General features: G+C 43.9%; 2 protein-coding genes across 6 annotated transcripts; one reads left to right on the top strand and one right to left on the bottom strand.

Moving 5' to 3' along the window:
* Nucleotides 1-1,482: 1,482 nt before the first annotated feature.
* Nucleotides 1,483-4,828, bottom strand: TEN1 (TEN1 subunit of CST complex). 2 transcript variants are annotated; one of them, XM_062011145.1, is made up of 4 exons: nt 4,672-4,828; nt 3,889-3,995; nt 3,635-3,792; nt 1,483-2,373 (listed from the first exon to the last, which is right to left on the bottom strand). In XM_062011145.1, exons 2-4 carry the CDS (start codon nt 3,972-3,974, stop codon nt 2,237-2,239), a joined length of 381 nt encoding a protein of 126 aa, XP_061867129.1. In that variant the 5' UTR covers nt 3,975-3,995; nt 4,672-4,828; the 3' UTR covers nt 1,483-2,236. The 2 variants fall into 2 exon arrangements, with proteins under 2 accessions (XP_061867129.1, XP_061867130.1); XM_062011146.1 differs by lacking the exon at nt 4,672-4,828 and adding an exon at nt 4,284-4,640.
* A 5-nt stretch (nt 4,829-4,833) lies between these two features.
* Nucleotides 4,834-26,790, top strand: ACOX1 (acyl-CoA oxidase 1). Of its 4 annotated transcripts, none has more exons than XM_010203732.2 (14): nt 4,834-5,040; nt 6,124-6,283; nt 15,164-15,324; nt 18,001-18,108; nt 18,409-18,528; nt 19,235-19,350; nt 19,540-19,709; nt 20,021-20,183; nt 20,889-21,079; nt 21,327-21,506; nt 22,029-22,134; nt 22,219-22,362; nt 23,135-23,341; nt 24,368-26,790. In XM_010203732.2, exons 1-14 carry the CDS (start codon nt 4,926-4,928, stop codon nt 24,416-24,418), a joined length of 1,992 nt encoding a protein of 663 aa, XP_010202034.2. In that variant the 5' UTR covers nt 4,834-4,925; the 3' UTR covers nt 24,419-26,790. The 4 variants fall into 4 exon arrangements, with proteins under 4 accessions (XP_010202034.2, XP_061867125.1, XP_061867127.1 ...); XM_062011141.1 differs by lacking the exon at nt 15,164-15,324 and adding an exon at nt 11,960-12,120; XM_062011143.1 differs by lacking the exons at nt 4,834-5,040; nt 15,164-15,324 and adding exons at nt 11,812-11,855; nt 11,960-12,120 and having other exon boundaries at nt 6,195-6,283.
* Nucleotides 26,791-26,942: the final 152 nt, after the last annotated feature.

Raw genomic sequence — 26,942 nt, 5'->3', positions numbered from 1 at the left:
AAGGGAAGCTCCCCAGGTCTGTTTGTACAGCGCCTGGCATGAGGGAATGCAGTACCTCACTGAGGGTTCTCCAGGACATGCTGAGCTCAAACACAGCAGAAATGCCCTTTTCTTTCTTTCCTTTCATTGTTGGTGGTTGGTTTGGGGTTTTTTTTGTCTTGCACAATTGTCCCTTGAACCTCCCCACTGTGGGGTGTGCCATTTGATCAGCCTTTTGGAAGATGTCCTTGGGGGAGGATTAATCATTGACTTGACAGCCAACAGAAGACAAGATACAAAAGAAAGATTCTGCATCAGAGATGCAGGAACTGTCTTCTGGAGGGTTTGAGGGGCTCCATGTCTCTGGATGGGCTCAGCAGGACCTGGCAACTCTCTGGCTTTGTGGGACCACAGTGCAGGCTGCAATTTTTAGGTGACCTCGAAGGGACTGATTTAGCCCTTTTCTGAGCCACCAGCTCAAAATCTTGTTTAAATCAATCCCAACTCTGTGAATTTGAAAGGACCAAAGTGGATCCTGTGGATGAAGGGGGATCCACATGACCACAGCGAACTCCTTGTGTGGGTTCTCCAGTGGCTTGTGAAGGGTGACTCAGTCTGGATGACTCTCCATCCAGAGTCACTGACAAATTTGCTCTCTTCCTGCCTGCTTTGGTTTATGGTTTTGGGGTTTTTTTCATAACACCTGTAGGAACTAGTATCCTGGAGATTGCCAGTCCTGGCATCTTGCATATTCTCAACCCTCCAGCAAACCTGGCTCTTTGGTTTTGGAAGGTAGGACAAAAGGCAGGAAATGAGATGTAACAAACATGAAGCCACCATGACAGACTATTATCTCTTACAAAACCAGATTAAATTCTTGCCTCTTTAGACCATGTTTTTGGACCTGGGCTGAGCAGAGTGTGCTGAGGCAGGGCTTTTGGATCTCCATAATCACTTGAAGGAAAACATATAGCGAAACTTAAAAGATTATAGCACACACAGTAATTACTCAGCCACCTCAGGCCCTTGAATCAAGGCTGCTGGTAACAGAGGACTTTGCCAATACCTGCCGTGTTTTATGGCTTCAGCCCTTATTTCCTGAACATTTCACCAGATCATCTTACCAAAAACCAGAAAAGACTGTAAGTGGCTGAATTCCCCTGCAAACCACAGTCCCAGCTCACTCCAGATCTGGGCATTCCTATAGCACAGGAGAGCCTTCTCTCTCTTGCACTAACATTTTACTTTCATCTCACATTAATAATTTTATTTTTATTGTTTGCTAGTGGGATGGCACCACACTCTTAAACCAGAGTAGCTCAGATGTATCTTCCTCTTGCTCCAACTTTTTTCAAGCCAGGCACTTTCTTACACACCCAGTACTTAGAAGAAAAATGACACATTGCTAAATTTTCTTACATCATCCGCAAGGCTTCCAGAGGGCCTAATGCATTTGCTTTGGCAAGACAAAGGTTTTGAATCAATAAATAAAACTCCACAGGCTGCCTCTTTTAATCTTTATTTAGCAAAATATATAGAAAAACTTTTAGATGCTTAAAAAAAATAGTGATTTAAGGTCTCTAAACTTAGTTGTGTGAAGTAGTGGTTCTCAGGGCACTGCAAATATTTGTTTTAGAGCTCAAGTCAGTCCCTCCCTGCCTCACACACCGGCTTCTGAAAACCCAAAGAGGAAGGTGCTTCTGAAAATAGTGGCTCTTTGTTGTTCTTGTTTCTTCACTGATCAGATTATGTGAGTGTTTTGCCAGGAATGCTCCTGTGTGGCAGCTGAGTCATGGTAACCAAACACACACACTCATGGGCCCGCAGCCACACAGGGATAACCAACTTTGCACTATTGCCCTTTACCTCTAATTTGCCAACAGCCTGGTAACCCACTGTGCTTTGGCAGTCTGCATGGGTGTGAGCTGTTTTAGCTTGAGATTCAGAGCATGCTCCTCCTTCTGATGTCTCCAAGCCTTGCAGTACAACTACAGCACTCTCTTTCCTTAACCACCCTTTTAAACAAAGAACAAACCTGCTTCCCAGAGCTATTTTCAGTGATGACACCTGCAATGAACAGACAGCCCACAGACAATATACTGACTCACAATCTTCAAGTTTTTCCCTGCTTAGTGACTTGAGTTATGCTATTTGCCACAGCAAAAAGCAGTGTGTTGCAAAGCTGCCTTCTAAATTGAAAGTATCTGTTGCAAATGGCAGTGCAAGGACCAATGTATGGCAGGTCTCAGAGCTGCTGTCAGGTCGGGCTGTTTCCCACCCGCTCCTGCCTCTCGTTGAAGTATTTCCTCTGCTCCTGTATGGCTTGTTCCAGCAGGGGCACATTCATCCCTTCCACGCAGGTCAATATTCGTGCCTTGACCACAGGACTCTCACCTGGGAATAGAAACAGGAAGTTTCTGGAGAAAAGGCAGCTTGGAGGCAAACAGAGGGGTTCCCTCAGGTAATCTATGGCTCCAGCTGGCCCAATATCCACAGCCTGAGAATTTGCAGAAAACTGGACCAGCAATGTGCTTCCACCAACATAAGCAGCAGGCCTGGGAGCAGGTTAACTCAGTTACATGCTTTCCCTCTGCCCTGTTGGCTTACAAAATGGTGCCTGACCATGGTGAATGGTGACTGACACTGCACTGTCCTTGCACCGGAGAACACTGAGCCCAGGACATGCTGCCTGGCAGGCACCGGCACCAACATCTCTCTACTTTGTGGGTGGATGAAGTTTGGTTTTCTCTGTTTAAAAATTATCAGGGATGGTCTAAGCTCATTTCTGAATGCCTCTGCAGACATGATGACAGAACAAAGCTGGGCTCACAAGAGGCTCAATGCTGACTACAACCAACAGCTCATCAGAGTCATTCAAATCATAACACAGAGTTGCACAAAAGGGGCCAAACCTTGGTGACACAGCCACTGTCTCAGCCTGTTCCCTTTCTACCTACTTACTCCTGAACTGTGATGATCAAAATAACATATCCTTCTAAAGGAACTTTGCAGCACTTGGTTTAGCAAGCCACTCACTAGATGCTACATGCAGGATGGCTTCCCATGTGCCACCCAGGATTTCACTGGCACGAATCTGAAAACTTACCAGGTGTGGCCAAGACAAGACTTGGGATTTGCTTCACAACCCCACAGCCCAGCCCAGATCAGCTCCCTGTGCAAAGCACCGTGCACCTGGAATAACACTCAGGGCATCCCAGGAAAGGACAATATGGTACCCCGTATGACAGAGCCTGCCTGCATTCCTCCCACCCTACATCTGAGGGCAGGGATATAATTAGAGCCTCTGAAGGATGGTAAAGACCAACCCAGCCAGCTCACAATGAGGTATTGCTGCAATCAGTCACATTTGGACCAAAGATGATGTGGTGGCTGATAATGATGCCAGAAGGCTTTAGCACAGGTTTCACCAGTTCGGTGATGCTGCTGAGATGCTTCTTGTGCCAGAGCACTAGGTTTTCACAGTCAACAGAGAGAGACAGACTACTCCTGCCTCAAATCCTATGCTCCTGTGACTAGAGGCAGCTCACACGATGAGCCTGCCTTGGCCAACACTAACCCCAGTGACAGTGTGTCTCACAGCACACTCAGGGAGCTGGATGAACCATGAGCAGCAGCAAAATGCACTGGTTCCTACCTTCCCTGTGTTCAGCCTCTCCCAGGACCATGTAGCAAGATCCCAGCTGGGCCTGGAACGGCTCCACAAGCTTGGTGTCAACACAGACCTGGTACTGAACTGAGCTGTGCTGAGCAGCGAGAACGGCTTCAGACCGGGCCAGGTCATAGCAGCATAACCTGGGAAAGACCAGTTTGAGATGCTCAGCAGTGCAGAGATACAACAATTACAAACAAAGGCAGGGGGATCTGTCAGAGGAGGCAAGGAGAGCTCACCTGCCGTATGTCCTCAGTGCAACTCCCTCTGGGACTGAGATGTTGATCTCCCACGGGAAGTAATAGACACCAGCACTTGGCAGCATCTCACACAACTGCCGTAAGACCTGCAGTAAAGCAAAAGGTGTGAGATCATTCCACTCCACTACCTGATCAAGGTAAGAGGTGACACTACCCCAAAACTTCCTCCTTGCCTAGTGCTCCCCATCCAGGGGGCTGCAGGAGTTTCACAGCTTCCCCACTGAGTCCTGTTTGCAGCTCAGTGAATGTGCCAAGCCCCAGGCCTCCCAGCATAAAGAGAAACCCCCACCATGTTGTTCATGCTAAACAACAACAGGTGGCCCACCAAATCCTCCAGGTCCCCTGGAGAACCTGTTCCAGCTCATGTCCATTACCCTTTGTCTTGTCGCTGGACACTACAGACAAAAGTGTCATCCCAGCCTCCTGACACCCATCCTTTAGGTTGATGAAGTTTCCCCTCTGTCTTCTCTCTTCTCCAGGCTGAACAGCCCCAGGTCCCACAGCCTTTCCTCATAAGGAAGATGCTCCAGTCCCCTGATTATCTCGGCAGTCCCCTGATTATCTTGGTGTCCCTGCACTGGCCTCTCTCCAGCAGCTCCCTGTCTCTCTTGAGCTGGGGAGCCCAGAACTGGACACAGGACTCAGGGCACAGTAGAGGAGAAAACCCTCCGTCGACCTGCTGCCCACACTCTCCTTGGTACACGTCACATGCACCCTACGGCCCGCGTGCCCAGCCCGAGCCGCGCAGTCTCCGTCACTCACTGTCACTCCGGTTCCCGGCCGACGCGCTCAGCACCGGCGCGGAGGCGCGCGAGCCGGGCTGTGACGTCACGCCGCCTCCGCCCGCGGCCCCACGCGTGTTCACAGCAGGACGCGGCCGCGGCACGAGCCTTGCGGCAGTCACGTGGCCGGGCGCGGCGTCGCGCGGCTCTGACGTCACGAGGGCCGTGGCCGGCGGGGCGGAGGTTGGTGCGAGGGCAGCAGCTGCCGCCGCGGTGAGGCGGAGGAGGGGGAGGATGATGGTGAACGCGGACCTGCGGAGGGAACGTGCCAACGCCACCTTTCAGCCCGAGCTGCTCACCCACATCCTGGACGGCGGCGCTGAGCGCACCCGGCGCCGCAAGGAGATCGGTGAGGGAGGAGGGACTAAGGGCCCCGGCGCGCCGCCTCCTGCCCTCGCCCGGTGTCCCCCGCTGAGGGGAGCGGAGCGAGGGGGGATGGATGTGGACGTCCCGGCTGAGGGGGGCGTGTGAGGAGGGGGAGAAATCCGGCGAAGGGCTCGGGGGAGGCTGTGGGAGAAGAGAGGGAAACGGTGGGGTAGAGGAGAGAATGCGGGAAGAGAGAGACATGGGGACAGGGACTGTAGGGGAGCTTTGGGAGAGAGGGAGACTCCAAGGAAGGTGGAGAGCTGTGAGGAGAGAGTTTGCAGGCAGAGGAGCTACCTGAAGGAAGAGATTTCTGTAATGAGTTACGGGAAAGCGAGAGCAGTGTTATGTCCCGATCCCCCTCTTCTCACCTTCCCAGAAAGGATTTAAATTGGCCTTGATAGAGCAGTATCCTTTTACCTCTCTCTCTCTCCTCTGGACTGATCAGTGAGAGGCAACTTCCCACAGACATTTCTCTTAGGCCCTCTCCCCTCTTTTCCTTCCTGGTACACTGTTGCCCAATAGTACAAATATGACCTATTTCTAACCTGCCACCACTATGAAACATGAGATTAATGAAATACTTCCATCCTCTTTATTTTCCAAGCCCATGCCACCAGGTGGGACTGTCAGAGGCTGGTGTTGTATAACTGATGTGCCAAAGGGTTCATAGGCCATCAGTGGCCTCTGTTTTCTAGATGGTAGAGTGGGAGTAATGGCTGTGCCCTTCTGCAAGTTGCAGAGGGATCAAAGTTCATGAAGCAGTCTGATCTGCAGTTACGATGGCAATTTGAGGGTTTGAGATTGTTATTGAGGGGCCTACAGGCCCCACATCAGTGACTCGTGCTCCTGCTAAATCCAGAGTGCTCCTAACTTAGTGTGACTTACGTGCTCTGTTGCTAGTATCCTCTCTCCAAGAGCTTCGACTTCTTCCTGATTTCATTAACTTTTAATTTACCAATACTTGTACTTTGAGGTACAGCAGCTGAAACGATGAATTGTTTCTCACCCACTGTCTGTTGAGGTTTGTGGAAACTGAGTTTGTTTTCCACTTCTGTTTTGTCCCCAGAGGCCTTAGTTATTAATGACCCAGACTTCCAGCATGAGGATTTGAACTTCCTGTCCCGTAGCCAGCGCTATGAACAAGCCATCAGAAAGAGCTCTCTGATGGTGATGAAATTACGAGAGTATGGAATTGCAGATCCAGAGGAGATTTACTGGTTTAAGAGGTACGTAGCTGTAGAGTTTGCTCCTTGTATGTATTTTGATCATCACCAAGGACATTGGAGTTGTGCCTTTTTCCTATGTTTGCTCTACAAAGGAAGATGCAGACCTTAAGAAAGCCCACAGGTCTTAGCTTCAGTTAACTCCAGATGAAACCCTCATTTCCTTGATATTGTGGGGTTTTAAGATTTTTGACTGGAAATGCTCCACTAATAATTCTACTCTTTTTACTAGATATGTTTAGAAAGTTTAAAAAAAGGGGATTTGCAGGATTGAGGGGTCTTTTCCCCAAAGATCTCAGTAAGATACTGAAATATTTTGAATCTGCATAGATCTGATGAGGTTGCAGCTTCTAATGAAATCTCTTAAAGCTGATTTCTTCACTTTGCACTTAGACCTAATAAAGTTGTATTACAGGCATACTTGGAAATGTTCCAAGATAGCTTATAAGTTCTTGTTTGTAACTATCTGTCCTGATTGCCTCCTCCAGGCTGCTGGTGCTATAGTGATTCCCTTTGACCTAGAGACTTTTTGTTTATCTGACCTTTTGTTTATCTGATAGTATTACAATTAAGTTAATAAAAATAATGCTCTTTATATCTGAGTTTTATTCTTTCCAGCTTGCAGGGAACTTAGTTTCTGACTTAGACATATATTTCCCCTTAGTTCCATTAAACTAATTTTGATATAATGAAATAGCAACTGTTGAACAGATTGCACAGCTCTAGAAATCTGGACATAATGCCATTAATATGTCCTGTGACACATTAAGGAAACAGTGCACATTAAATAATGCACTAGTATCCACACACTCTTTCTGACTGAATGTGTAGAAAAGCTGTCACTGGCCTCAGGGCTTGACTGTTGGGATGAGTCAGTTGAATTCATCTTGTCTGCTGTAGTTTTTATTTCAAAGAAATTGATCTATGCTGACCTTATGTCATAAAAGTTCTTGCAGAAGTAATGTAAATGTTCTTTTGAAACTCGGCGTTGGTGGACAGTGATAGCAAGAAAACAAGTTCACTGACTGTGTTAGATGATTCAGGTACTGCATGGTAAAAGTTAATAATTAATCTTTCCTGCTCAAGGGTTATTGGAGTTGACAGGAAAGTTTCTTCAATTGTTTTTATGGAGAAAATTCAGAGAAGCCTATCCAGTGTACCAGGTAGCAGATTTAACAAAGTTTACAGTGTAAATGTTGTCTTTTGGTGGCATTACAATACTTTATCAAAACAGGACTTTTCTGAAGCAGTCAAATGGTTTGTTTTAGTTTTGACTTTCTGTAAACTCGTTTGGAATTTAGCAGTTCTTAACTTTAAAGGGATGAAACCTTAGTATTTCATATAGGTACCAAAGAATACATTCATACCTTTTGTGATGTGAATGCTCAGGTGTGACTAGTCAGAATTCATGATCCAAAATCAGCTGGAGGAAAGCTTCACCTTTTTTGGGAGTCCATTCTAATTATAGAAATTCAGAATTTGGAAAAACTGACTGTGTTTTCCAGTTTCTTCTTGTAATAACAAGTAGAAGAATGATATGCAGTACATATACTTCTTACCTACAAGTCCACTTTGTTTTGCTGTAAGAACTGTAAACTGTTAATAATCTTGCTTTTAATTCTCCACTGTCTGGTGGTTGCAAGGAGAGGTATTGGATTACTGCTGCTTAATAAATGGAAGAAAGGATAGGATTATCTTTTCATGCTTTGGTTTTGTTTGCTTTTTAACACCTATCCCCACTTTCTCACCCACTGAGTCAAACCCTTTTTTAAATTTAGAGAGCTCCATCTAACTTGCAAAATTGAATTTATTTCTATGCCATACCCAAACATGCTAATTAGTGCCAACTAGAGGGGACTTCATTTCTGTACAAAGCTGACCTGGAGAAACTGGGTTTATCTGGCTTTTTTTCAAACTGAAAGCATGAATGGATGTGTTGTTGTGACATGCCTTTCATGAAGTTTATGGAATAGACTGAAGGCCTTGACTCAGATGTCAAATTGTATTTATTGTTACTGGCCATCAGATTTTTGCACATGGAGGCTTAAGACTCATAATGAGGCTAATAATCCCTCATGCTTGCTGCTTATCCCTAAGCAGCAGGGACAGGTTTACTTACATAGGTAGTTTTTGAGACTTTTGAGCTAGTTGTTTTCCTGTATCTTTTGTGTACTGCCAGAACTTCACTGAGTAGCTTTGTATCCTGACTGACCAACTTTATAGCTTGATGTATGAACAGGCCAGGAGAGAGATTTCTTCCCTGGAGGTATGCTTTAAACAGTTGCTGCTGTGATGTGTAGAACTGAATGTGCTTCCTTCCTATTTCCACAAAGGCTCTGTTGGACTCCAAAAAAAAAAGGGATCTATTAAATACATTTAGAAGCCTTTTCAATTGTTTCTCATCTAGGCAAGTCTTCCCATGTCTTAAGCTGTATCAGCACTGCAGTTGGTGCTGTGATTACAGTTTTTGAATGCCAATAGCCTTTAAGTACCAATATTTAAGATTTCTTTTACAGATTAACTGCAGCAAAATTTGAGTCAGTGTGAAAAATGGGAAATTGTTCTGATGTGTAATGCTACACAGGTTTTTGAAGAGAGCAATCTGGTCAGTTTTTATCACCTTCAAGTTTAAATAACCTTCATTGAGGAAAATGGCATTAAAAGAAGAAGGGAAAAACAGTGGGGAGAATCTGAGTCACAGAAGAAGACAAGATCCAAGAGCTGCAAGTCAACAGATGATTCCTGTGTTCATAAGCATTGCATGAATGTGCACTTTCCCTCTGAGAATTTGTGGCCTTGCTAGCCACTGCTAAATGAATTTGGAATAGATGAGTCTCACATGATTTGTTTTGATGCAACTAGAAAATGAGTTTATTATCATAGTATTTGTTAGTTCTAAAGCCTGGTAAGCACAGGTCAGGCCCACCTCCTGCTCCTTTTCCACTGAAGCAATCCTTCATGCCCTTCCTTGAGAGAGTTATCTTAAGGGCTGCAAAAAGCTAGAAAAGTTTGCTTGCAGATTTTGCTGTAAGTACGTGACCCTATTCTGTGACCCAGTTCTACAGCCTGAGAATGTCTTTTGGAATTGTTCATTCAGCTTTGGAGTCTCTGAAGAGATAGATGTTGTTTCTGTTGTAATCTGTTCACTGATAGATAGGCTGTCAAACTCACTTGTCACATAAAATTGCTTTTTACTATGTGAGTGATGTTGGTTCCAGTGAAATCCAGAAAGATCTGTATTGCCAAAGTAGCATATTACTACACATCCTTCTCCTGTAAGTGGATTTGGATCTGCAGCCCTCCTCCTGGCTCACTAATTCTCATAGTAAGTCTGACTTCAGACCAACAAGGCAGTCATTGGTCACCGAAATGGCTAATGCTATATGCAGCTGGCCACATTCACTCTTGGTGTAGCAAAGTACTTGAACAGTGACAGAATGCAGCCTCTGGAGAGCAACCTGTATAGGTAGTGGAAAATGCCAAGTTGGAATGTAGAAACTGGGAGGGGAAGGAATAAGAGTGTAGAGAGAGAAGGAACGGAAGCCTGTTTTTCCCCTCTTCACAGCTAGTACCTATTCTGTTGGCCCTGTGTCGTGAGGCAAACATTATTGTCATTATCATTCAAGTTGTTAAAAGGCATGTTATGAAAATCCTAATCATTTATTGTGGAGATTAGAAGTTTCTGCTGTAGATTAGTTAGTTTTCAGTTCTGCTTCCAGCTTTGTTAATGCAAGAAGCTCTTAAAACTCTGCCTGTCTAGTTGGTGAAATAATATGACCTCTGACACAGAGATGTTAAAGTATCTGCTTGCAAAATGTCACTCGTCTTCCTCCTATTGCAGAAGGTGCTGGTTAAGCATTAAATATCTAGCACTTGTGATTAAACTTACTGATAGGCAGTGAAAGTTGCTAGTGTGACCTTTAAGAAGACTTTTTCTGGAGTATTACCTTCAAAAAAGCTGTGTCTCACCTGATATTTTCTGACAACAAAGCATGTGCCACAGCTTTCTCACAGGTTTTTTTTCAATGGCCCCTGAAAATAGATAGCTGTTAAGCTCTTCCCAAGCTGCCCTGAAATGATGTGGTTCTAAGTCAGAACTCTTCCATGTAGGTTTATCCTCTTGGGGCCCAAGGAATAGAAGCACAGGAACTGGGCTATAGGTAGAGAGAAAGTAAAGGATGCTGCTGTCGCTAGATGGGTCCTTGACTAAAAGAATAACCTACATAGGAAACTGCAGGAAGGCTGAAAAATGTTCTGTCTTGCTGTCCTTGCAGCATTTTTAAGCCCTTGGCCACCCTGATAACTTTGGTTTTGTAAACATGTGCTATTGTAGGCAGTAGAATATATCCTGGTAAAAGAACTGTCTACCTTGATTCCAAGATCTCTAGACACTGCACTTGCACTCACACCAGCTTAAAGCACAGATAATACATGAGTCACCAGCATTAGATTACTTGTTTACAATAGTTTTGCTCTGAAAGAATTTATGGCATATTCAGTCTTGTCCATTTAAAAACTGTTCCATTTAAAATAAGTATCTTCAACATGCAGTTCAGTGATGCTGAAGAAGCTTTGTCCTGCTTTCTGTCACCCTAAGGCTGAGTTTCACTGTTTGTACAGGGATCTGCTTTTCAATTTATCAATTATTTACTCTCTGTTCACAAGCACTCGTTCCAGGCATGGTGTAAAATGCCAATCACAAATGCTGCTGTAATTTGACAAACTGTATGCATAGCATCCACTGTGTAGTGCAGATCTGTGTTGGCAACAAACTTAAACATGCTCCCTGGGGAGGTATTAATAGCCTTGTAGGTATCTTGGGTAAATAGGAGACATTTTGCTATGGAAGTATTCATGCCTCTATACAAGAGAGCACTCATTTTTTCCTCCTGATCTTGAGTTTGGATGGAATAAGCATTAGTGTACAATAGATTGAAGATGAAAAACCTGTTCAGACTGCAGAATGTTGAAGGAACATGCTGTCATTTATGACACAGCTTTTACATAGTGAAACTTTGTTGCATGTTTGTGTTATGAAGCTTATTTTAATTGTGGATGTACTTTGCCTGCCATCATTGCTACTGAATTAATAGAGCTTTCATGAAATAACTTCTGTTTTGATGAAGCACATCTAAAATGTCTGATTTTCCTTCCATTCCCTCCAGCACTAGCCTGTAACAGTAATCTTAATTGAAGGTGAGTTCCTGATCTCACAGCTGACTGAAATGGCTATAGGTAGTACACAGCTCTTCTGAAAAGCACTTGGTCACCTAAGAAGCCTCTTCCTTTTCAATACATGGAACTTCTAGCTAATAATGGCCTAGCTCTAGGCTACCAGCAGCGTTGGGACTTATTCCCATCAACCCTGAGAGAGGGGGGAGAAAATAATTTGGTTTTCATGTCTTCAGTTTGAAGCTCCCTGTGAATCTTTGTAGAATAATGTTTTTTCCAGTTACTTAGCAACAGCAGAATTCATGGGGTGAAGAAAATGCCTGAAAGAAACATTAATTTCCCCCTTTGCATTGCTTCAGATGCCTCCATATTTGGACGTTCCTCGTGGGACCAAAACCAAAAGGTTGAAATAGGCAAAGAAGTTGTTTGTCTTATGCTACAGCTGGAGAAAACCTTTCAGGATCACAGTAAGACTGAGATCCAGATCCCTCTATTTCTCTCCTGTAGAACATGCTTGGGCAATTTTCCTGAACCTTTCGGTCTCCACTTCAGCATGTTTCAAAAAACCTTAGAGAGCCAAACGACCGATGCTCAGAAGGAGAAATGGCTGCCCCTGGTCCATGGAGTCAAGATAATTGGCACCTACGCCCAAACCGAAATGGGACATGGTTAGTTCCCTTCAGGGATCAATGGGTAACCTCTTTTCTGTAACTCCAGTTTGTAAACTGATGATGCTGCCTAGGTGAAGGGGAAAGGTGAAATGGTGTGGTTAACCGTTGGGGTTTCCTGCTCTGTAGCCAGGCAGATGCTTCGCTTGACATCTTAACAATGACTGAGTTAGTTTGGGTCTTTTCCAGAACGCACCTCTTAGCTGATCACTGACTTTGTAGTCGTTTACCTTTGGTTTAAGGTGAGGAAATTATTCTAAGCCCCGGGAGTCTGAATTTCACTTGAACTGGTTGAAACATATCAGTCAACAGTACTGGGGTTTTTGTTTTAGTCTGAATGAGGCATGTGTATCTCAGTTCCTAGTGCATGACTGGCCTGCATGAGCAGGTCAGAGCATGTGTTTAGATGCAATGTAGCACCGTGACAATGTGCATTTTTACTTTTGAAAGTAAGGTATGCTTTGCCCCAAGCACTCTTCTTCCAGATGGTACTCCATTGCAGCTGTACAACTTCATGGACAGATCTTGGTTTCAAAGAAGAAAAACATCTCATTCCCAGTATTGTTGAAAATTGCTTTAATTTCTTCAGATGGAAGAAGATTTAATGAATCAGAAATCAGCCTTTTAGCCCAGAACCTGGAATTATGGTTGTTAAGTACCAGCAAGAGTAGTTTAACAAACCAAAGACTCCAGTGCTTGTGCTGGCATCTGAAGTTGGAAAACATGATACCTACAAGTCTGGACAGCTGCAGAATTTAGATGGCAGTGGCCTGGCTGTTCAGTTCCAGCTGCTCCTGGTAGCTGTGATGATTGTGGAAGACTCAACGAAGGAAATCCTGTCATCTGTTCTGCTTAGGAGAAATGGAGTGAGCAAACCTAGATTGACATCAGAAGCTGAGACACAACTGGATGGCAACAATAAATGCCTGCTGACCTTGTTTGCTTTTTCACACCAACTTCTTTAAATCAGACACACACATCCACACCTAAGTGATTTGTTTTACTCACTGTTTCACATTAGATTGTTGCACTTTCTTACCTGGTGATGGTCTGTTGTTTTGATGGTACAATTAGTGCTTTGACACTTAATAGAATTAGTATGGCAAAGTAAATACACCCTTCTTGCTGAATGATTGAAATGTAACCATTTGACATTCCTGCTGTGAATCTTGAGTATCTATAACTACTTCATCAGTTAAGCTTCTGCAGTAATTGTCACTGAGCTCTGTTCAATCCAATCAAGATGTTAAGAAACTGGTGATGGGGAAAGAGATATCTGGATTATGACATTGAATCCTAGACTGGATGGGTAGTTTTGTCTTGGTGGATACCTACTTGATAGCCTGTGTTGGTTTTAACCTCTTCTACAGTGAATAATTCACTTGGAAAAAAAAAAAAAGCACAAATAGCACAGAGCTGAAAAGCAAACAAAAAGAAGTAATGAAAATACTCTACAATTTCTCCCTGGTTTATAGGTATTGCTAATAAATAAGGATTTTCTTTCAGTCTCTGACTGTCAGCTCTATGCTTCTCACCACTACTGAACTCACAGAAAATCTAGTATTTCTGATAATCCATGAGCCACCTATTGAGCTTGGTCACTCTCAGTAAGAAGCTTAGCAAACATTACTGCTGGGCTTATTAGATGGTTGAATATATTTGCAGGTGCCTGAGAATATTGAAGAAAAGAAGTACAGTTCTTAAGAAGCTCTACTGACAGAGCTAGTTCATATTCATCATGCCATCTGAGTTTGAGCTAAGCTCAGATTAATCCTCTTTCCAAAATGCATATCTCATTTAAATACTGATATTATCTTGTTAAAGACCAATTCTTTCATCCATAAATGGGCCAGATGGATGACCTTTGTACAGAAGGTATTGATCCTCAATCTATATCCCCACTATTTTAATACACAAAGCTGTCAGTGTTTAAAGACTTAACGGGCATTTAGTTCTTTATATCTAAAAACTTATTAGACCACTTACCTACCCTACAGTGGTGTTTGACAGAACTTAGAGGAGGAATAGTTCTAATAAAGCATATTTAATTGGAGGAACTTTGTGCTGGTGATTTACAGGTTGGAAAATTTGGGCTTTCTTGCCAAGTTGTTTATGTTCACAACTTTGATTTACACGTGCAGAGCACTGTCCTTTTAAGAGAGCTTTTAAAAATAGCAGAAGTTGAAGGAAGTTGAGTTGAAATAGACAACTAGATAGACATTAGTTGTCTCTGGTCTTTAACTTAAAAAAAAATGAAGTAGGTAGTACAGACAGTTATGACTTTCTATTATTAAAAAATAAAGCTCAGTGAAAGCCTAGGTCATTCAGCTGGATAAATGGGGGCTTCTACCAGGTTCTGCCTTCAAACCATGAATAGAAAGAGAAGTGGACATCAGCTCTTTGGGTGAAGGTTCGCTTCAGCCAGCCAGATGGCATCCTCAAGAAACTGACATTCTGACTCAGCCCATTTAACTTAGGGGAGGGGCTCTGGACTCCAAACCACAGTGAAGGTCTGGTCTGTCTTTTGGTTTGAATTCATTCCTTTTTTTAATATAAGAAAAACCTATTTCACTGTTCAGGTGAGAGAGCCCTAGCACAGGCTGCCCAAAGGGGTTGTGGAGGCTCCTTCTTTGGAGGTCTTCAAGACCTGCCTGGACACGTTCCTATGCAATCTGATCTAGGTGACCCTGCTTCTGCAGGGGGGTTGGACTAGATGATCTCTAAAGGTCCATTCCAACCCCCACCATTCTACGATTCTATGGTGCATAAAAACTATGGGAATGTTGCAAGTGCTTTTTAGGTATGATTAGGAGGAAATGCATTGCAGAATGTTTATTGCAGAGTAAATGTAATTCCTTATTATTTGGGCCTGAGAAAAGGACAGTGCTCTGCCTTCCTAAAATACAATTGGTGAATTCTGACTTACATATGAATCATTTTTTTTTCTTTTTGTCTCTTCCTGAATCTCCACCATGAATCCTCATGCTCGCTTCCCTCCCATAACCTTCCCTTCACACTCCCATCCCATGACACTTCTTCACAGCTTTGTACATCGTGGACGGCCTGAACCTCTGGACCTTCATCTGGGCATGTTCCTTCCCACCCTTCTCACCCAGGCAACCCCAGAGCAGCAGGATCGCTTCTTCATGCCTGCCTGGAACCTGGAGATCATTGGCACTTATGCCCAAACTGAAATGGGCCATGGTACAGTACATTCAATACATGCTATTTCTAAGAATGGCTTTGGGTACAAAGGATTCCCCTGCCTGGGAAAAATGGTGTGTGTTTACCCCACAGTTTTGAGTCATGCAGGTGTGGCCATAGGGAAAAGTGGACTGCCTGTGAAATTTTTGATCAATCATTATGTCACATGCTGCTTGCCATTTTTTTTCTCCTATGGGAGAGTTTGATGTCTCTAGTTCTATATATGAGCATACTGAGTGCTCCTCATGCCATCTAAATCAGTACAGATCATTGCATGTGGCTATTGTGATGTCAGTTTGATGACATCTGTTCATTTCTACACTTACCATTCTTTCCAGGGTGATTTCTGCTTTGCTCTACTTAATATTCAGTGTGAAGACAAAAGGACAGAGCTTTAAAGTGCTAAAAGCGATGCCAAAAACAGTAGAGAGTTGCTTGTCACCTTGGGACTAACCTTGGATGTGAGAACACGTGGATGGCTTGGCTCCAGTGCTCTGTTTCATGGGGTGCTTTATTCCCTCAGTTCTTTAGTTCACTCTCATGTGTTCTTTCTAATTGGACTGTGAAATTATTTTATTGTAGTACTCTGTCTCAAGTAGATGTTGCTATTCCTTTGCTTTCAAGCTTTGAAATGGATTTTGATAACTCCAGCAGTATTGCAACTGCAACTTTTAATCCAGGTTTCAAAGGGAGGATGTCTTTGCCTTGGGAAGCTTTAATTTTGACATCTGAGAGTTGCAGATGAGAATTCTTTTCTAAAAATGAGCAGGATTGGTTTAGGCCCATCAGGGAACAAAGACCACGATTAGCCTCGAGTGGCTGAGAATTGCTCAAGGGCAGGGAGAGGTTAATTGCTGCTTAAGGATCAGGACAAAACAGACCAGGCCACTCGGTTTGGGGAAGAAAACAGAAAATAATATAATGCAACATCAACTAAAAAATACCCCCAAAACCCAAAACATAACCAAGATAAAACAACACAGAGTAATACAACAATGAAGAGTCCAACCAGCCTTTTTAAGAACACCTTCTTGCCACACCTCCCCTCTTCCCGGACTCAGAGCCCTGATCCTGGTGTTTTTACCCTGTCCCCCCCTGAACGGTTCGGGGGGGCAGGCAGTGGGGGTTTCAGTTAGTGTGTTCCCCATAGCTTCTGCCTTTTGTCCCTCCTCAGGACAGGTGGGCTCCGCACCCATCCTCCCTGCAAGTCCGTGGGGTAACTCCCACACACGGCAGCCCTGCACGGGCTGCTCCGACGCGCACTTATTCCAAAGGCTGCAGCTCCTCTCTGCCTCTCGTGTGGGGCTGCTCTGGGCCTGCAGGCTCTCCAGCACGGCCTGGGCCATGGCCCCTCCCCACACAGTCCCTCGCCCGTCCGGGCTCACTCACATGGAGCTGCTGGTAACTCTCGGTGCTGCCATGGATCTCCATAGGTTGCAGGGGCACAGCTGCATTCTCACCACGGCTTGCAGAGGAGTCTCTGGTCTATTGCTTCTCCTTCATTCCTCCTTCTCTGGCTGAAGGGTCCGCGTGGTCACCTCCATCTTGTATCACTCTCACACCTCCTGCCAGCACTTCAGATTCCTGTCCCTAAATAGTGCTGGCAGAGGCGCCAGATTGGCCCAGCCGGGCCGGAGGTGGGTGTGAACCCAGGAGCCGGGGGAGAGTCCGCAAACTCTTTACCGGGTCTTCACTGCAACCTGCTCCCCCTGTTACCAAGCAAGAGCTGCTCCTTGCTAAACCAGAACAAGGATTCACCTTTGTGCTGAAGTGAAATGTAGAGACTGTATGAAGCATAAAGTAACTTCAAGTCTGTGGAGAATCTCTTGCAACTAGTGAGGTTTGAAGATCCTTTACCAGCAAATTTTGTCTCTTAAGCTGCCTGTGGAAGCCTGCCATTAACTCCATGCTTTGGAAACGTGGTTGCATCAAAGTGATATCCTTTTTTGTGTTGAAGCTTTCATGTAGAGTCACTTGTTCTGTCAGTTCAGACTATCAGGAGTGTTCACAGCTTGTCTAATTCAAGCAAGTAGGCCTGGTGATTGGGGTTTTTTTAATACATTCAAAGACAATGCTACTGTGGAGACACGTGTGTGTGTGTGTGTGTGTGAACTAATGAGTTGGAGGCAGAAGACAAAGCATGTGTGTGCCATTAGTGGCTGCCTTGGAGCTATGGATGGTCTCGTTTGGGAAAAACTGCTCCATCAAGTGAGGAGAATGTAGGCCTGATGAGGGAATGAAGAGATGATGGACACTGCCTTTTTTCATCTTGTGGCTGAGAAGTGTATGATTTTTATGTATCAGTGTAATCAGGTTGCAGCTTTAGTGAAACCCAGGAGAGCTGTTTTTGTGGACCTTTTAAGCTGAGAAAAAAGGCTTCTGGTGTGTAAAAGCAAAAAGGAATCAGATTGGAGGTGCTTGGAAAATGAGTCTCAGACCACTGGGTAAAAAGAAAACACAAATTATTTTCTGAGAATTGGCTTTGGATTCCAGGATATGGTCTGACTCTCACTTCTTCTTCCTTGGTTGGTTGATATTTACTCATTTCTATAGCCTAAAAGCAAAGTAAAACTTTGTACATTACTACTGGAATTCAGCTTTCCAGTGACCATTTCTGTCTTTGCTTCCATTTTGTGACTGCCTTTCTGCAAAAATAGTGTTTTTGGTTATTTTCAGGAACTCATCTTCGGGGTCTAGAAACTACAGCTACTTATGACCCTGCAACCCAGGAATTCATCCTCAACAGCCCCACTGTGACCTCCATTAAGTGGTGGCCAGGTGGACGTAAGTGCAGTATTCTGTGTCTAAATCTGGAATATGTATGGAAAAACTTAAAAGAGCTGATGCCATGTGTATCTTATCTGCAGAGTGATGGTTGAAAGTTGATCCAAAGAGTTGGCTGAAAGGCAGCTACTCTTGCACAACAAGTAACAGACTTACCAGAGCCTACAAAAACTTTGGATCATCTGTGTGCTCTGAATTGTTTCTCAGAATCATTCACACCGTATGGATCCTGCTTTAAGGAAGGAGGCTCTGTGTATGTAAGTATATTGACTTTGTTTTCCCTTCTGACTCTTTTTGCAGTTGGAAAGACATCAAACCACGCCATCGTTCTGGCTCAGCTCTACACTCAGGGCCAGTGCAAAGGGCTGCATGCCTTCATCGTTCCCATACGGCAGCTGGGCACCCATGAACCTTTGCCAGGTAAAAACTCATCTTAAGGGTTTAGCACTTGTGGGATCACAGAATCACAGAATGGTAGGGGTTAGAAGGGACCTCTAGTTAAGATCATCTAGTCCAATCCCCCTGCAGGTCCACCTAGATCAGGTCACACAACATATCCAGATGGGTTCTGAGAAGGAAACTCCACAACTACGTTAGATCTGTTTCTCCCCAGCTATCTGCAGCTCTGTGTGTCATGTTCATGTACATGGCTTATTTCACTAGCTGATGTCAGTGAGTAGTTGATAGGTCTCAGTGCTTAAAGAAGTCTTTCTTATGATTGAGCTACCACCGAGTCATCTTTCATGTCATGCTTTTGTTGTGAAGATTAGTTTGGGATTTGACTGTCGCAGTGTTTCCCAGCTAATCATTCTGTGAGGCAGCATGTCCTGCTTTCTGAAAGGAAAAGAGTACCTTTCATCATTGCTTAGCTGGAAGTGAGATGGAGGATCTATAGAGACAGCTTCCCCAGTGACTAGATGGTAGGACTGCATGTAGATGATGAAGATCCCCATGTTTTGATGTCCCCTTTTCCATCAAAGATATTCAGATCCTCATTAGCCATTACTCCAAATAATGCCAGAACTTGTTAGAAAACTAAACAGTCTCTTCATTGGAGAAGCCTTGAACCTCTCACGTGGTGTTTAGTTCCTGTTTCTTAATGCACACATGGCTTTGTCTGTTGCAGGTATTACAGTTGGTGACATTGGGCCAAAATTTGGTTATGATGAGATGGATAATGGCTACCTGAAAATGGACAACTTCAGAATTCCTCGGGAAAACATGCTGATGAAGTATGCCCAGGTAAAGCAGTGAATTTCAGCATGTGCTGTTAGAAACGGACACTTCAGATGCTCTTGGGTGGTTAAACGGTGTACCAAAGAGATTACAGGCTGCTTTTTAGTGCCACTTGATGACTTTAGAGCTTAAGACGTGAACATGTGAAAGAGAGGAAACTTAAAATATGAACAGGTTGTATTTTGTCTTTGGTAGGTTGAACCAGATGGCACCTATGTGAAACCAGTGAGTGACAAGCTGACCTACGGGACCATGGTGTTCATCCGATCTCTCATCGTAGGGGACTCAGCTCGCTCCCTGTCCCGGGCTTGTACCATTGCCATCCGTTACAGTGCAGTGAGGCACCAGTCTGAGCTGAAGCCAGGGTGAGTGCAGTGAAATTGAAGAGGAGCTTTAAGTGCTGAGGGAAAATAGTGGGGGGAAGAGCAACTGTGATTGGTGTTGTTTGCTTTGGCACTTGATATTTTCAAGACACTGTTTCATCCTGGAAGGGGGGCATCTTTCAATGTCAGCTGCCAAAATGCCTTCTGCCCTGCCAGAGGCTTTTGCTGTATGGTCTTAGATAATCTAGATGCAGTTTCTACAATCCAAGTAGAGAACCTATTTAGAGTTGAATAGAACTTGTGCAGCAGTTTGCTAGCTACTGGCATACTAACTCAACTCTATTTTGCTCTAGGGAACCAGAACCTCAGATCTTGGATTATCAGACCCAACAGTACAAACTCTTTCCTCTCCTGGCAACAGCATACGCCTTTCATTTTGTGGGAGCCTACATAAAAGACACCTATCGTCGTATTAGTGGAGACATCAGTGAAGGAGATCTGAGTGAGCTGCCAGAGGTACTGTGTCCCCTGGAAATCAGGAGAGTGTTGGTTTTATGTCAGATTTCTTTATAGCATGGAAGAAATGGCATCAAGCCTTTATGACTTTCACTCATCATCTGGTACTTCTTTAGATTGAGAGATCCCAAGCTGAGTATATGCTGGTGACTTTTACTTCTTTATTGGCACTATTTGTTTAGCAGCCCTTTATAAAAAATAGGGAGCAATGCAGTGAGAAAGTAAATACATGGATTTTTTAAAAGGTGACTTTCCAGGAATGATGGCATATCCCTTGAGTTAATACTGGTCTTATGCTTGTGCTGTAGCTTCTTGATTGTTCTTCCAAGTGACTAGAGTAGAACTGGTGTGTTGATCAACTCTATCAGTGCTACACCAAGGGATTAGGGTTGTAAAATGCTAGTTTTCATTGAGGGATTCTGTCTGAGAACCTAATGGGACAACAGGCAGTTGAAAACAGTCTTTTATGTACAATGTGTAGAGACAGAAAGGATAAGTATTCAAAAGAAATCTTTACACGTACAGAGGTTTTCATATAAATAATTTGGCCCAAGAAAGAGTTCTTACATGAAAAACCAAGACCCTGTGGGACAGTGGAAGGATGGTGGTGATATTTTTTCTGGGAGCTGCAGTACTTAGCATGTATGTGTGCAAGCTAAGAGTTGAGAATGAACAACCTAAAGTGGCTTTGTGTTTGTCCATCAGCTGCATGCACTGACAGCAGGGCTGAAGGCGTTCACTTCCTCAACTGCCAATGCTGGGATCGAGGAGTGTCGGATGGCGTGTGGTGGGCACGGCTACTCTCGCTGCAGTGGCATTCCTGACATCTATGTCACCTTCACCCCATCCTGCACCTATGAGGGAGAAAACACAGTCATGATGCTGCAGACAGCTAGGTATGGTAGTGTCTGTCCAGAGATGTTCTTGCCTTGGCATTACCATCTGTGTAGGTGAAGTGATAAGCAGAAGAGTATCCTGTATTACTGTGAAACTGGTCTCTCATGTTTCTGACCCTTGCCCTATTTTTGGCAGAAAATCATATGCCTACAACTGTTCTTTGCTATTCTGACTGTAGCTCGGAAGACTTTTCTCCATTCAAATGACTCAGGAGTAAGAGCTGCTATTTGTTGTCTCTATTTTCAGGTTCCTTGTCAAAAGCTACACCCAGGTTAGCTCTGGGCAGCGGGTTACTGGCATGGTGTCCTACCTTAATGATCTCTCCAGGCAACGCATTCAGCCACAGCACGTGGCTGCTAAGAGCGTGACTGTGCGGCTCAATGATCCCGTCAGCTTGGTAGAGGCCTACAAAGCACGTGCTGCCCGGTGAGCTCACCCTTGCTAGGCTGAGGCAAGCACCAATAAAATTGCATGTCTTAGGAAGTGGTGGTGATGTGCTGCCCTTTTATTGTTAGATTGTCAAGATGTGGTTTGCAAAGCTTGGCTCCATGTATTGCTTTTAGGATATGACACACGTTACTGGATTTGGGTCAGTGTTAAGTGCCTTGAGGTTACAAGAGGCTATGTACAGCCTACACATAGTCTGCTTACTCTGCTCTCTGTTCCATTTTGAAAGAACAAATGCCTACATGTGAGTTAGGTATTCACACACACCACATAAGTGCTCCCAAATGTCATCTTACCCCTCTGTAGCTGTGTTCTAGCTGCAGCAGTAATGGTAGGGGGATTAGAGCCACAACTTCTCGCTCTAGGCAACATATTCAGTCATGGCACACAACCTCTGCATTCTACTGATGTGTTAGACTGAAATTCCTATTAATTCAGTGTGTGTAATCTTCTTATTGTGGTATTATTGTGTAATCTGTTTTTTTTCCTTGTGTGAAATAGGCTTGTAGACGCTGCAGCAAAGAACTTACAAGCTGAACTGAACCACAGAAAGAGCAAGGAAGATGCCTGGAACAGAACCTCTGTTGATCTTGTTCGAGCATCTGAGGTCAGTGATGTGCCTGATAAAGAAATGTGCTACAAGAGCTCATCTCTTCATAAACCTGATTCACCTTCCTTTCCTTTCCTGTAGGCACACTGTCACTACGTGATAGTGAAGCTTTTCACCGCCAAGCTGGCTGAGATCAGTAATGCGGCTGTCCGTGCTGTCCTGACTGACCTATGCCTCCTGTATGCACTGTATGGCATCAGTAAGAGCACAGGGGATTTCTTGCAGGTTGGTGTCTTTCCTCCAGTACTTTAAATCTCTAGAGCCAGGGATTTGTTTTTGCAAAGATGCTTTAAATGCAGAGTTGCATGGATGCTTTGGTATAAAGTTGTGGCTGTTGACTGTGAGCATTGTGAAGTTTCCCTTGTGATCTGCCATGAGCAGAGTTGGATGATAAACGTTACATGGCATCTCTCTGGGTTAGCTGAAATGTTTTCCTGTTGGTGACCAGGTGTTGTATGTTAAGAAGACAAGGAGTTAATAAAGGTGATATAAGTTGGGCGTGCTCTGAGAGCTGTATGCATTTGGAAATTACTGCACAAAGGGTTATAGGGTACTCTAAATCTTAACTTACCTTTCAGTGAAGGGGTTTAAATTGTCAGACTTCTCTTTGTTCTTTCAGTTTGAGAATGTATTTGTGCAGCAGATGTGATATGTTTTGTCTTCCATTTTGCTCCCTACCAACAAGTGCACTGAAACCAGGAAGAACTGAATATACATATGCACATTCTTCAAGAAACATACAGGCACTCTAAAGAATGAGTCTTCCATCAAAGATGAAATAGCTAGGCAGTATGGTGGGCTGGGCTGGAACTCTCCTTTTGCTTATACACTACAGGAAATTGCCAATTTGATTACTTAGCACTTAGAAAAAGAAAACCCTAGTGCTTTATGAGCTGATGCATTCTTGTGTGGGGGAAAGCTGACCTGGCTTAGACCCTAGGAGAAGGGAAGGTTCTGGCTACTTGCATACTCTCTGAGACTGTGTTTTTATTCCAAGGGGGGTATTCTGACTGATGCCCAAGTTACTCAAGTGAACCAGCACGTGAAAGAGCTCTTGGCCGTAATCCGCCCCAACGCAGTCGCGCTGGTGGACGCCTTTGACTTCCACGACGTTCATCTTGGATCTGTGCTTGGCCGCTACGACGGCAACGTCTATGAGAACATGTTTGAGTGGGCAAAGAAATCCCCACTGAACAAAACAGAGGTAAAGAAACTTCATTTCTTCATCTTTAGGACACCTGTGTCCAGAGAAATAACTCCGTTTAGGGCGTTTTCATTTTGATCCAGTGATCTTGGCACGTACTTGATAAATGAGAGAGAAAAGTCACTAGTGCTAATGGACCAGAACTAGTAACCTACCTACTTCTCTTCTGCTTTCTTCATACTTTCATCTTTTACTCTCCCACATGTACCTCACATGCATCCCTGTACAATACTTTTGAGTTTCTCAGTGGAGGGAGGAAATCACGTCCTTGCTAGAGAAACAATCAAATAGTCTGGTTGAGTTTAAAAGAAATTATCACTTGCTATTAGTTCTGCTTTATGATAGCACCTGTGAAAGCCTTACCTGCTTTCTAGCAAATCTCTCAATGACTTCAGGCAGTAGTAGTGACTGAAGAAGAAAATTAATTGCTCTCATGTAGTACCTTAAGTGTCAGGTGTTGCATATCTGCCCTAAGGCTGTAGCTACAGCTGAGTTAACAGAAGAAACTGAGCTAAAAGAGTCAGTAGTGTCCCTCTTCCACCAGCCAAACCAGAACTTCAAGTCCTGTGTCAGTGGCCTTTAGTGCCTTTATTTGATTTGAACAGACTGTCTCCTACAGTGGGCTGCCAGAGACTGTGATTACAGTTAAATCCCACTAGAACTTGCTCAGTTTTTGTGCTTCTGAAGTCAGAGGGGCTTAGGAGTTTCATTGCAATCCCCTTAGAACACCTCTGCCAGTTTTCATTGAATTAAAATGCCAACAAACTGTCTGTATGGGTATAAGATGTCTTGCATTCTTTTTTCCCAAGAAAGGTAGTGGGGAAACTCTTTGGTTTGGCTTATATTTTCATCCTTTGTGTCATATAGACACTCAAATACAGGACATGGCTGGCTATTCTTAAATCCCCAAAGTGCCTCTGATTCCAATTTCCTTAGTATAAAAACCCACTGCAAGATGTAAAAAGCTAAAACTGTTGTAAAGCTCAGGTCTGACCCTGTTGTAACCACTGTCTTGTCCTCTTACAGGTTCATGCATCTTTCCACAAACACCTGAAGCCAATGCAAGCCAAGCTGTGAAGCCTGATGGTTCTTTTTCAAAATGCACACTTTTCCTGGCCTGAAAACTGGGTGTTTGCATCCTTTCTTCAGGCACCTAAATCAAACCTTTCAAATCCTGGTAGCTGTAGGACAGTGAATAATTGTAGCCTTCCTTTACACTTTTATAAATTGAGGAGGTGTTTGGAGAAAGTGCATAGGGATTGATGCCTGGTTTTAAAGTGCAATTATAATGGTAACATTAACCTTTTAAAAATCTGGAAGAGCTTTATGGATTCATACAAGGATTGCTTTTGTGAAGCTGCTAACTAGAGAGAAGTTACTGTTAACTGGAAAAGGTAGCAGGATTGTACTACTAAGTAGTTAACAGCACTCAGGCAATAGCTTCTAATAAGCTTCTAATAAGTTATCTGTTCCCCCTAGAAAGCGTCAATGTCTTGATCTTTGTCTTTATTTTTTAAGATTAGCAGCATCTCTCCTTGTTTGGCAAATATTTAAAGCCTCCTGCATGGTTCTGCACACATGAATCTGCACGTGGCACTACTTCCTGATGTGGTTGAGAAGTGAATACCCATCCTTCTCTGGACCTCTGCTTCATTCATCTTTCCAGAAGACATCTCCATGTTTTCCATGACATTCTTCTTTCACTGCCCTGCAGAAACTCCTGTCACCTCTGTGCCATCATCAACACTGGCACCTTACTCTGTTCATAGGAAGTCAAAGGAGAGTGTAGTGATGCTGTTCTGAGAGGGAAAAAACAAGTAGTAAAAAATCAGCAAGGTGCTGATAAGAGATATTCTGCCCTTCTTTTAACTGTTTCTATTTTTGTAGCACTATCTCAAAGCACTTTACAAATATTAATTGATTTGATGTGCAAACCCTTGTGTAGGGGTAGAAACTGCAAATTTTGACCTGGAATGATGAAGCTGGTATTGGAGGGTAGAAATCAGTTGACCAAAATCCTTGGGTCTTCACATTGTTCTGGGATGTTCTTCTGGTTTTTAAAGAAAATGACAATCCCAAGTGAAGTGTCCAGATACCTTTTTTCCCCTGTCTGTACATTTCCAAGGAGCTTTCCCCTTGGTTTTATGTTGACTTGGAACTTGCACAGTGCTGTCTGGATTTAACAGGTGAAAGATTTAGCAGTGCAACTACAACTAAGCAAAGTCATTGTTGTTTTTCAGTATCAATAACTGTCCACTAACAGTAAAACCTCTCCTCACAACAGATAAAAGCAACTTTGGGTGTAAAATGGTAAAAAGTTTCAGCACAAACCCAAATCCTGCAGTTCTGAGGCAGCATCTGAGAAGCTGATTCTTTTGACAGCTTTGGTATCTGTTAGTCTCTAATCTTGAATCATTTTTCATGGATGAGTTTTTCCTGGCACTAACAACGATCAGACACAACGTTTGGCTCCACATGCAGTATCTGAACAGAAAGAGATGTTTAATTTGAAATAAAAGAATCAAACTTGCCTTTTGGCTGCTGAGTCTTTCAGGTGGAATTGAACCACTCCTCTTCAGGCTTTGCCTTCCCTTTATTCAGTAGAGCAGACTGCTGACCTGGGGAGGGATAATGGAGGAGCAGGTTAAAAGTGTGCCAATAAGAACAATACTAGCTAACTTCTTTGGTGCTGAGGTGAGGGAGCCCTGGCCCAGGCTGCCCAGGGAGGGTGTGGAGGCTCCTTCTCAGGAGGTTTCCAACCCCACCTGGACATGTTCCCGTGCCCCCTGATGGAGGGGAACCTGCTTGAGCAGGTGCTTGGGCTGGATGAGCTCTGCGGGGCCCTTCCAACCCCCACCATTCTAATTTCTAATGTACAGATTTAATAAATTATCAAATATGTGTTTTCAGACAACATATCTGTCTTTCATGCCTTGCCTTCAGTGAGCTCATTCAAAGGAATGGGTGCAGTAGAATGAAGTATTCAAAGAGCCTTAAATTAGTTGGATTTTATCTTATTTCTAGTCTGTTCTAGCTGTGCTCTGCAGCATTCTAGGGCAGCCACCCCTATCCAGCAGCTATGCTCACCACTGCTGCCACTCAGGAAAATAAAGCTAGCAGCAGGTAAAGCTGCATGTGGCACACTGCTCGGTGTTCTTATGGCTCAGGGGCCAGTAAAAGCTGATCACTGCCAACAGCAAGACTTCAACACTAGTGTTTGGCAGCAGAAACTTTCATTCATAGAAGCTAGTTCTTTAAAATTGTTTCCCCCTGGTTCTTTTGCAGTAGATGTGATGGCAAATGCTGTGCATCCTTGCTGTTGGTGAGTGTATTGGACACTCATTTTTCATCTTGCTGTTGTTGGTGATAATACCTCACCTGTGTGAATGCCACAGCCTCATAGGACTTGATGTGTTTTGTGGTCATTAAACTGTTTAAACTCTGCCAAATGGCCCTGTGTCCTTATTGGGACTCATCCACTTCTTGACAAAACATGATGGTACCATTTCCACAAGTGTTGAGCCTTTTCTGCCTGGTTTCAGTGACTTTGGTGTCAAGTTAATGACACTTTGTAAGCTACGCTATTCTGCTTGGAACATAC

Source organism: Colius striatus, chromosome 18 (assembly GCF_028858725.1).
Source record: "Colius striatus isolate bColStr4 chromosome 18, bColStr4.1.hap1, whole genome shotgun sequence".
Lineage (NCBI taxonomy): Eukaryota > Metazoa > Chordata > Aves > Coliiformes > Coliidae > Colius > Colius striatus.
The sequence above is the reverse complement of the archived record's forward strand: the minus strand, read 5'-3'. Positions and strand labels throughout refer to the sequence as shown.